General features: G+C 36.7%; 1 protein-coding gene across 1 annotated transcript; it reads left to right on the forward strand.

Annotated features, from left to right (window-relative positions):
- The first annotated feature begins 353 nt into the window (after window positions 1-353).
- Window positions 354-10,073, forward strand: LOC120067361 (Plant regulator RWP-RK family protein). Its single transcript, XM_039018939.2, has 5 exons — window positions 354-2,276; window positions 3,349-3,393; window positions 4,047-4,775; window positions 5,750-5,873; window positions 8,368-10,073. The coding sequence occupies exons 1-5, from the start codon at window positions 1,335-1,337 to the stop codon at window positions 9,486-9,488; spliced, it is 2,961 nt and encodes a 986-aa protein (XP_038874867.1). The 5' UTR covers window positions 354-1,334; the 3' UTR covers window positions 9,489-10,073.
- Window positions 10,074-11,346: the final 1,273 nt, after the last annotated feature.

Consider the following 11,346-nt stretch of genomic DNA (forward strand, 5'->3'; position numbering starts at 1 on the left):
TCACATTTAATGATCTAAAAATTTGATGGCTGATGATACACCTCGTTGGATAGCAAATGAAGGTGCTTCTTATTGTTGATGTGATCACTTGATTAAGATGAATTTGACATTGTTATATACGTAATTGTTTAATTTATGTTTTCTCGAAAGAAAGAAAAAATCACTAAAACTTATTTAAGATCCAAACTCAAACCTCGAATTTGAGAGATGTACTAGTGAATCTTGAACTATTATCAAAGTTACCAAATGAGGCTAACAAAAAAAAAGAAAAAAAAAGTCTAAAAAAGAAATTGAAAATGATAGGTTACTAGATATCTTTTTTATTTAAAGAAAAGAAAGAAAGAAAAAAAGGTAGAGGACATAATTGTAATTTCATCGAGCGTGCATCGGACATTCCACAGTTTCGATGGATCAGAAAGGGGATGAAAAGAAGGTGAAAGCAAAAGCTTCCAATATTACTTTACCAATTTCCCTTCTTTTCTCTATTTCTCTCTCAATCTCTGCAAATCCTTTTGCATCTGTTGTACCTCAAAAAGGTTCTTTTTAATCCCTTCACTGTTTCCCACCAGAATGAAGAAAAACTATAAACTTTGCCCAAAAGCAGCTTCAATGGCGACAAACTTTTCCATTTTCGGTTACCCAATTCTAAGAGAATCCCTCTGATACAAACACTTCACGCCGCAATGGTGCCCACTCTCTCTCTTTAGGGTTTTTTTTTTTTTTTTCTCTCCTTTTTTTCCCCCTTTATGGAGGAGAATTCCCTCTCTCTCTCACATCACTCACCATCATCGACCTTCTTAATCCCATCTCTATCTCTAATTCTTGGAATTCTGTGCGTTTCTGCTAAGATTGCTGGGGGATTTTTCAACAATTTCTCAGACGGTAACCGACTCTGCTCATTTTCCTTTTTTTAATTGCTTGCTATTAACTCACACCTCTGGCTGCTTTCGTCAGTGATTTGCGGAAGCATCCGTCATCTTTTGGGGGGCTATGATATTATTGTATTTAACTTCCTTTTTACTGGAACTGTGCTGATTTTAGATAAGGGTGTTGTGCGGTGGAACTCTGGTTCTTCGATTTATGGCATCTCTTTTTTGCTTTTGTTGGTATCTGGGGACTCTTTGCAAAAGTGTGGTTTTGTAATTGTGTGCCTGGGGTTAATTTAGGGTGTCAGAACTTGTTGGGCGGGGGGGTATATAATGGATGTTTTTCTCAACTTTGTAATGGCGGAGAAAGATAGTAAGCTTAGGAGGATTAGTTTTGGCCGCTGTCGTTGGATGGAATTCTAGCATCAATTGTAATTTGATTTCTGAAATTGGTCTTGATTATTCAATATGGAAAACCCCTTTTCATCCAAGGAGGAAGGGATGGGGTCTTGGGGGCCTTCGAGAACTCAGGCCGAAACTCCGACTTCTACTGACGTTGGAATGAGAATTTTGAGTCCTGAAGATGTGCTTCACAGTTTCTCAGAGCTGATGAGTTTTGATTCTTATGCGGGATGGGGCAACAACTATGCAACAATTGATCAGATTTTCACTTCTTGTGGCTTTTCGTCGATTCCGCCAATGAGTACTTGCCCTTCAATGGAGGGCTCGACTTTCCCAGAAGGGGCGAGCCATGAAGCATTCCCTCTGAATGAACTTGATGGAGCTTCCATTTCTGTGGCGAATTCTTTCACTTGTGGAGACAAGGTTATGTTTCAGCAGCCAGACACTGAATTTGGGGTTTCTGATGTTTCAGACAATGTAAATGAAGCAGGTTCGAAATCAAATGATGTCCTTCTAAACAATTGTTTGATTTCTAGGCCTCTTGGTTGGTCACTTGATGAGAGAATGCTGAGGGCACTCTCCTTGTTTAAAGAGTCTTCACCCGGAGGCATTTTGGCTCAAGTCTGGGTGCCTGTGAAGCATGGAAACCAATTCTTCCTGAGCACCAGCGATCAGCCTTATTTGCTAGATCAAATGCTCACTGGGTACCGTGAAGTGTCGAGGTCGTATACCTTCTCTGCAGAAGGAAAACTGGGTTTTCTCCTTGGGCTTCCCGGTCGTGTTTTCACCTCCAAAATTCCAGAATGGACATCAAATGTTAGATATTACAGTGAGAATGAGTATCTGAGAATGGAACATGCAATCGGTCATGAGGTTTATGGATCAATTGCCTTGCCAGTATTCAATAATGAACTTGAAAAGTCATGCTGTGCCGTACTTGAAGTTGTTACTACAAGGGAGAAGTCTGATTTTGATGCAGAGATTGACATTGTTTCACGAGCACTAGAGGTTAGTTCACATTCACTCGTACACTGTTACTTCCTGATATAAATTAGATACAAATAATCTCATTTATGATTATTTGAGGCTAACTTCTTGGGGATCAATTTTTATTTAAACAAAAAAGCACCTTCTTGATGGTCAAGGCTATGAAGTGCAATGCACCATCCTTCCTGTTAAATGAATGGAATTGACAGATTTTTTTGGTTTCTATTCAATTTGGGTTTTGACCTCCATCCACCATAATTGTAAGAACTGGTCTTAGCAATTTTTTATTTTCATTTTTAAATAAATTTATAATTTTTTAAAAATAAATTTAATTGATAAATATCATCTGAACTTTGAAGTAGCTGTGTGTTTCAAGTTATTATCACGTGGTTCCTGTTATCACGTGGTTCCAGTTCTATTCTTCTATTGTCATTTCTTTTTTGGACAATTTTCTACCGTTGGTCAAAGTTTCCTTTGGTATCTTAAGGAGATGTTTATGGTTCCTGTTTGTGGTCATTTTCCATTCTTCTCTTATTATTTCTTTTTTGGACAATTTTCTACCACTGGTCAAAGTTTCGTTTAGTATCTAGAGAGGGTGTTTGGGGCATTGAGTTGAGATATGAAGTTTGGAGTTAATATGTTAGATTTAAAGTCCATGTTTGGTGTGTAGAGTGGTAGGATGAAGTTTCTCGATAAATGTGTAACATAGAGATATAAATGTGTAAAATAGAGACAAGAAAATTAGAGATATAAATATGCAAATTTCTATGGTGTTTACTATTGAAGTTGAGTTATTTAGAGGTTGATGGACCAAACATCACCTAAATGTGATGCATATTATGCCAATATGCATAAGTATTTCAGTTCGGATATATGAGAACTCGTTGATAAGCATATGAAATGGTTTTCAAAAAGTTGTAGATGGTTCTAAGCAGTAATCAATCCCTTCAGCATGAACAATTCATCGTCTACGGAGTTTTCTGTTGTCCGGTGATATTTTGCGCACTCCACTTTCCAGAGTTTTATGAATAATTATATTGCAAGAATCTATTGATAACTTTGCTGATATTTCTTTGGACCATGATTGTTGCAGATTGTCAGCTTGAGAACTGTTGCACCTCCTCGACTATATCCTCAGGTATTATTGGCTGCAATGTTTTTTATTGGTTCTTTCTGCAGTTCCAATTGAACTAAATATAAAGATCGATTCCTGATGTTTATGTCATTTTCCTATTTTGTTTTAGTTCTTTTGAACTTCTACTTTCAATGCTCAGTGTATTAACTTATTTCAGTGAGGTTTTTCCATAACAAAATGTAAATATGTTAATGGAAATACAACAGGAGTTAGGTACTAAGATATGACTTATTATCTTAGGTAGACATGAGGACATATTGATCTCTTATGCTGGTTTATGAATAATCCAACTCACGTGAGATTGAGAAATCTGAGAGAGATTTGGGAGTATAAAAGAGGCAGAGAGAGAAAAGAAAAAGCTAGGGGAAAAAAAGAGAAGTGGTTGAGAGATCATTAAAGAGGCAGGCAGGGAGGGAGGGAGGGAGATGGGTGGCTGGTGGAGGAGGGCATTCTCTTGATGGAACAAGGAGATAAAACATAGGTGGTCACAAAAACACCCAAAAAAAAAAAAAAAGAAAGTAAAAACGAGAAAGAAAAAAGTGATAAGTTATGATAAGTTACATGGCAATAATTGGCAATAGCCATCTTCTTTACAAATGTATTTTTAATTCTACATCTTTACAGCTTTAGTCACATTGATGGAATATTTATTGCAGTGTTTGAAGCAGAACCAGAGATCAGCATTAGCAGAGATAATGGATGTGCTACGTGCTGTATGTCATGCACATAGCTTACCTCTGGCGCTAACCTGGATTCCTTGCTGTTATACTTTGGAAGCTGTTGATGAGGCTGCTAGAGTTCGTGTAAAGGAGAACAACATTAGCCCAAAGGAGAAATCTGTATTATGCATTGAGGAAACAGCGTGTTATGTGAATGACAAAGCAACTCAAGGTTTTGTGCATGCGTGTATGGAACATCATCTTGAAGAAGGGCAAGGGATAGCTGGGAAAGCTCTTCAATCCAATCATCCATTCTTTTATCCTGATGTGAAGGCATATGATATTAATAAGTATCCACTAGTCCATCATGCACGCAAGTTTGGTTTGAATGCTGCCGTTGCAATCAGGCTGAGAAGCACGTATACTGGCGACGATGATTACATATTAGAATTCTTTCTACCTGTCAATATGAAAGGAGGCTCAGAACAGCAACTTTTATTGAACAATCTCTCTGGTACCATGCAAAGAATGTGCCGGAGCTTGAGGACAGTTTCAAAGGAAGAATTAATGGGATTCAAGGATCCCGATGCTGGATTTCAGAGTGGACTAATTGGGAAGTCTGCAACTATGTCTAGGAGAAACTCACAATCCACGGTGACAGACAGTGAAACAAGGGTATCTAATTCGATAAATGATGGAACTGAAGCAGAATGTCCTAAGAAGCAGGTTATTTTATTCCTGTGATCATGTCTGTTGTTCTATTGTGACTTATTTTGTTGCCATTTCGCCTTTCGTTTATTCATCTTCTCACTTTATCATTTCAATCATTCTGATACTGATTGCCCTCTAAAGAAGGCATAAGATTGCTGTCTGTTTGATTGCATAAAAAATATTTTGGAATCTCCCCTATGCCATAATGAATCAATTTGCAACAGTTAATAGTTTTTGGTCTTCCTAGATCAGTTAAGGCGCCATTTTAGGGAGATGTATCCAGTTTTGACGATTGAAGGGGATTAATGTAAATATGTGGGTAGGATTAAATAGAAAAGGAAGCTTCAGATGTCTGATTGTATGTATAATTTGGTTCTGTCAAGAAACATCTACTGTTAAAATATTACACTAGCCCTATACAAGAGGATGAAGGTGTCTGTCATAGTAATAATATGCTGTGTACATCTTTGAAAGTCTAGACCATTCATAGCTGTCAATCTTCTCTGTGGTTAGGTACCTTGGGGTGGATAGGGTGTGGGGTTTTGGTCCAATGAGAGAATAATTTGATTACTCAATCTACTGGTTACCAATCCGTGGTTTGCGTATTCTCCAATTGTTTTTAGTATACTGTCCCTTGTACTCAATTTAGAGTTCAGGAAGGTGTTAAGCTGGATAGGCAATATGCATTTTAAAGCTTATGCCAGAATACTTATATTGAGATAAGTACCATTGTCTAGATAGGAGTCTATTATAGGTCTCTGCATCCCCTTTTACATTGAAGTGGCAGATGGGCGTTGGATTTCAAATTTACCATAGCTGTGCTTTGTTTTGATGTGTCTTCCACGTTGCATTATGCATTTTCCATTTGGACTATTAACCAGTATGTTTGGTCAAATTTTATAGTCCTTTTTTCTTCACAATTGTTGGTGCACATTTACGAACAGGGAATGTATTCATTTTAACAGTTCCTTCTGCACCTCATCCTGCAGATGATCAATGGATCACGGAGGCAGGGGGAGAAAAAACGTAGCACAGCTGAAAAAAATGTGAGCTTGAGTGTTCTTCAGCAATATTTTTCTGGGAGTCTCAAGGATGCTGCAAAAAGCATCGGCGGTGAGCCTGTAGTTTATTTCCCCTCCCCCTCCCCCTCCCTTTTCTGTTTCAGTGTTGTTTTATTTAAATAAGCAACCCTCTTTCATTAAAAGAAATAAAAGAAAAGAAAATCAAAACACAGAGAGAAAAAATGCCAAAAACCAATGGCCAACCAACGTGGGAAAACAGAATAGAACTAAAACATGATCCCAGCTATTGGTGATCGAGAACAATGGGCACTTGGTAAAAACAGAAGAATTTTTGGAGAATGACCTAGAGGCATAATTATCCATTAACCTCAAACATCCTCTCATGATTTACATAGATAAAAAAAAAAACTTTTCGGGTTTCTGTCCAATTCCAACCATATACTCCATGAACACAAATACTTGAGCTAAACAAGCCCAATTCTCCATAGAGAACACCCACGCTTCTGTGTTAAAAGGGAAAAGCCACAAAAGGTGGTTTAAATTTTTCGAAGCTAACTTGCACTTGTTGGGGCTTATGACAAAGGTAGCTCTCCACATAATGATACCTTCTAAGGTAATCATCCTCTTAAGGGAAAAAACTAGATTAATAACTTATTCTTCCTTGAGAATCAGAAAAAAGGTTCTAGAGTAGAATAAACCAATGGACTATAAACAAGCCCAATCCTCCATGGAGAAGACCCACACCTCTGTAGTAAAAGGGAAAGGCCACGAAAGGTGTTTTAAAATTTTCGAAGCTAACTTGCACTTGTTGGGGCTTATAACAAAGGTAGCTCTCCAGATAATGATATTTTCTAAGGTAATCATCCTCTTAAGGGAAAAAACTAGATTAATAATTGATTCTTCCTTGAGGATCAGAAAAAAGGGTTCTAGAGTAGAAGAAACCAATGGAGTTGGGCATTCTCAGTGAAAGTAACGAAAGGCTCAACAGAACTACACAACAATTTATGATTAGGACAGTCAAAATGATTCCTTGAGTGACAGAGAGGAGGGAAGCCAACTCATGATTGCTTGGAGAAGACAATGATAATCGGAAGAATGAGAAGTTGTGACTGACAGGGCTTGTCTTGACACCAAGAATCCTCCCGAAAGACGTACTTTGCAATTATCCCTTAAAAGAACTTAATGAAAGGAAGTGCGCACCTTCCACAGGTTTCTGAAAGTGCTTAAAGATCTTGGATCAGGATCCCAACTATTGGGGTGGATACTGTACTATCTCACACTACCCGTCACCACATGTAGGTCAAAGGAAAATTTGCACAACCATTTGGATTGAAGGATGGTTTTTATACCATCAAGATTCTCAATCACCCTACCGTGTTTGTCAAACAAATTTAACATTAATACCTGGTTGAATAAATGCAATCCTCCTCACTCTTTGACCCTTCCACAAATGCACCATTATCCTTTCCTTTCTAACTTGTCCTTACTCCTGCAGTCTAAAAAGAGACAAGTTTTATGGGATCTCGTTCAAGCTTGAACTGAATTAATGCATGTCTTGGAATAGATACTTTCTAGGACGAGAGCCTTTAGCAAACCCTAGCCATAGTTTAGTCTTCCACATTTTTTGTGGCATCTAATTCAAGTTTTATGCCGTGGTCTTTTAGGTTATCTTTGACCTACTGTTTAGTTCTTTAAAACTTGTTCCCTTTCCATCTTCCATTTTCAAATGATGAAACTGAAGGCCGTAACTTACATCTATGTATTTTAGTATTTGATTGTTAAATCCCCACGCTTCCAAAGGTGACAGTTTAGTCAATATAATCTTGTACAATTGAATTTCCCAACGTTCAGTCATGTATATCCCAATTGATCATTAATGGAGTTAGGTTTCACCATATGTTTGTGACTGGGTTGAGGGTGTTGTGCCCTGATGCCTCTAATTGTTCAATTATGGATGAGTCTTGTGCATCTCTCATGAACTAAATAAGTTGTAGGCATTGACCTTTCGATATAGTAGAAGTATATTCTTAGTTATGTGTCCGTATGGATTATTAAATTTTCCGCTAAAAATAAAAAGTGTGTTTGGTAAGTGTTCGTATAGATTGTGACTGCTTTGGATTTCTGTATTTTTCTATCTTGTACTTTGAGCATTAGTCTCTTTCATTATTTCAGTAAAGAGTCTGGTTTCCTTTATAGAAAAAAAGAGTGTTCATTTAGGACATATGAATGTTTTAAGTGTACTTCTCTCAACGATGATTCTATGTTTTATGGAAAAGAATGTCATTCGTTGAATAAAAGAAGAATTAGCTTATTTGAATATGATACGAATGGGTGTGTCATCCTATCACTTGGGACCTCACGTAGCAATGAGTTTAAAAACCATTGATTGAATAATCTTACAAATAATCTTGCAAATGACAACACCTCCACAAAAGCATTGTCAGCACAAGGATTCAAAAGAAATTTTATATGCGCTACTTAACTGGCGTTTTAATTTTCTTAAACAAGAATTTATTTCAATATATACATTTTAAAATAGGTTCCACATTTCCAATGGCTTTATTTGTATTTTTGTGCATTTTCAGTTTGTCCGACAACCCTGAAAAGAATATGCAGACAACATGGGATTTTGAGGTGGCCGTCTCGTAAAATAAACAAGGTGAACCGATCGTTAAGGAAAATACGGACAGTTCTCGATTCTGTTAAGGGGGTGGAGGGTGGTCTAAAGTTCGATCCAACTACAGGGGGTCTTTTGGCAGCCGGCTCTCTTATTCCAGAACTCAATGGACAGAATAGTCTTCTCTTCTCGGATAACAACAACCCATCTATGAGAAATCTGGAGCCATTCCTCCAGGATGTAAACTCAGTTCCTCCTGTCCCTTTCAATGGTCAGAATTCTGCCATGAAATTGGAAATGGAAGATGCCTTCGTTACCATATCCCAAAGAATCTCGTCGAGGAGCATTCTTGTTCCAGAAAAGGAACCCAATGTTTGCCAGCTTGATTGTAGTGAAGGCTCAAAGTCCACAGGGGTAGATGCTGCATCATGCCATCTTGCTGACCTGGATATGATGGGTTGGGAAGTCCCAGGGAATGCCGCAGGTTCAATTATTGCTAAAAAAAGCAACAGATTGGATTTTGTTGAGAATGATTGGAGATCAGGTGATGCTGACTGCCAATTTATGGCCAAGAGTTCATGCTCTTTTGCAGCTGCCGATGAAGCGGGCACTGTGTTGGAAGGCACTGATGGAATCAATGAACATTACCAGCCTACTACTTCGAGCATGACAGACTCGTCGAATGGCTCTGGCTTATTGGTCCATGGGAGTTCATCCAGCTGTCAGAGCGTTGAGGAGAGGAAGCATTTGCAAGAAAAAATAAGCTGCGTTGACAGTGATTCCAAGATTATTGTAAAAGCTTCATACAAAGAAGACACAGTTCGATTCAAGTTTGATCCTTCTTTAGGATATCTCCAGCTTTACGAGGAAGTTGGCAAGAGATTCAAGTTAAACCAGGGGACATTTCAGCTCAAATACCTTGACGATGAAAAAGAATGGGTAATGCTTGTAAGCAATTCAGATTTGCAGGAATGTCTTGAGGTGATGGATGAGATCGGCACCAGAAATGTGAAGTTTCTCGTCCGTGATATCGCTTGTGCCGTGGGCAGTTCTGGCAGCAGTAGCTGCTTCCTATCTAGAGGTTCATGACGATCATTTGATGCCTCCACAGTTTGATAAAGGCTCTGTATAAAGTCTCTGAACGAGTCACTGTGAAAGGTAGGACTGTCCGCCCTTGAGACCATCACGGTTGTCACGAGGAAGCAGATGCACAGAAAAACCCTCTCTTCCACACTTTTTGATCTCTTCTCTGTTTTCAGGCCCCTCAAGGTTCTGAAGTCTGAAGAGCCTTGAAAACACTCCAACATTTGGGTCAAGTCAAGGTGAGAGCTCAGATCGCACCAGAGTTAGAAGTTCGGTCATGTTGTTTTAGGTTAGGGAATCAGGAAATGCAGGAAGGGGAAATAAGTTTTAGTTATAAGTTGAATAGCTTTGTAAATGAAAAAAAAAATAGGAAGTAAGCTGTTTGATTTAGAGGGGGAATGAAAGCATCCTGTTTCAAAATGCCAAGTTCCTATATCCTGTAATCATAATTACATTAGTCAAGAGGTGATAGAAATTACTTTATATATTCAATGTGATTCTTTTTGGCTGTAATATAAGTTCTAAATAAAGTTTGTTATTGATAGCTGCGATATCTGGACAAGGGAAAATAATGTAAAATTGTTGATTTCAGATTTTGGAGAGGACACTTGACTGGTTCTTACCAATCTGTCTCCATTGCACTATCAAAATATTTTAGTATTTTCCAATCATATGACAAATGAGTCATCTTAAGGTTGAACCTTCTTCCTCCTTCAGAGAGTCATGCTAATTACTATTAAATTAGATTTACTTTGGCAATATTTGATGGCATGTTGATACACCTATTTAAAGTTGTGAACCAAATAATTGTTTTTAATTGAAAAAGATGAATAAAGTAATGGTTGACAAGATTCTTGCGATCTTTAATTCTTTATACTCTGTTTGGCGTAAAGATTTGGGTAGAAATGAGTTTAAATTTCAGAATTTTGAAACATGAATATGAATTCAAATTCTTATTTACATTTGGAATCAGAGTGATTTGAAAGGACTTCAAATTAAATTTTCTTGTTTAGATGTTCACAAGAAATGGAAAGGGAGTATAGGCATTTATCATTATGCCCTTACGATTTGGTTCTCAGTGTACAATTGTTTTTCTTCTAATTATTGTTGTTTTACATTTATTTTTTTTCTTTTCATTTTTAATTCGGTTATTTGATTTATTCAGTGAGATCTTTCTTTTCATTCGATTTATTTGTTTATATTTAATTTGATTTATACTTTTTTAGTTGATTTATTCTACAACCAATCTTCAACTAATCTAAATAAAAATACAAAAAACAAAATGCATCAAAGTTATGTAAACAAATCGAGTCAATAAATAAAAAGAGCAATAGACATAGTATATATATATATTTTAATCTAAATAAGAACTAAAAAATGTTTACGAAGATAAAAAAGAAAGAAACTCACTGTAGTTTTCTATTAACTATATATAAAAATAGGTTGGAATGAAAAAACTAAATTGAAGAGATTGAAAGAACTGTTATCAATGAAAAAACTAAGCTTTGAGTTTGCATGCATGATTGAATTTGAGGTTTTGTTCTTTGAACATGGAAGAAAAAAATTTACTTCAATATGAAAGAATCTATGAATGTATATGGAGTGTACGGGAGAGAGGAAAAAAAATTGGAAGGATAACATTGGAAATGAAATCTCATCAAATACGATCTATTTAGAGTGGATTTTTTTTTTAAAAGGAAAAAATAGGATTTCAAATTTCAAATCGGTTACTTTTATACATATCCGAACATAGAAAATCATTTTTAAATCGAATTTGATGACTAAAATGAAATTTAGATTTTAAAGAAAAGAATAAAAAAGTTTAAATTTTAAATTAATCGAGGTTGATAGGTCTATCAATGAT

The sequence above is a fragment of the Benincasa hispida genome, chromosome 1 (assembly GCF_027475165.1).
Source record: "Benincasa hispida cultivar pf3 chromosome 1, pf3_genome.v1.1, whole genome shotgun sequence".
NCBI classification, from domain to species: domain Eukaryota; kingdom Viridiplantae; phylum Streptophyta; class Magnoliopsida; order Cucurbitales; family Cucurbitaceae; genus Benincasa; species Benincasa hispida.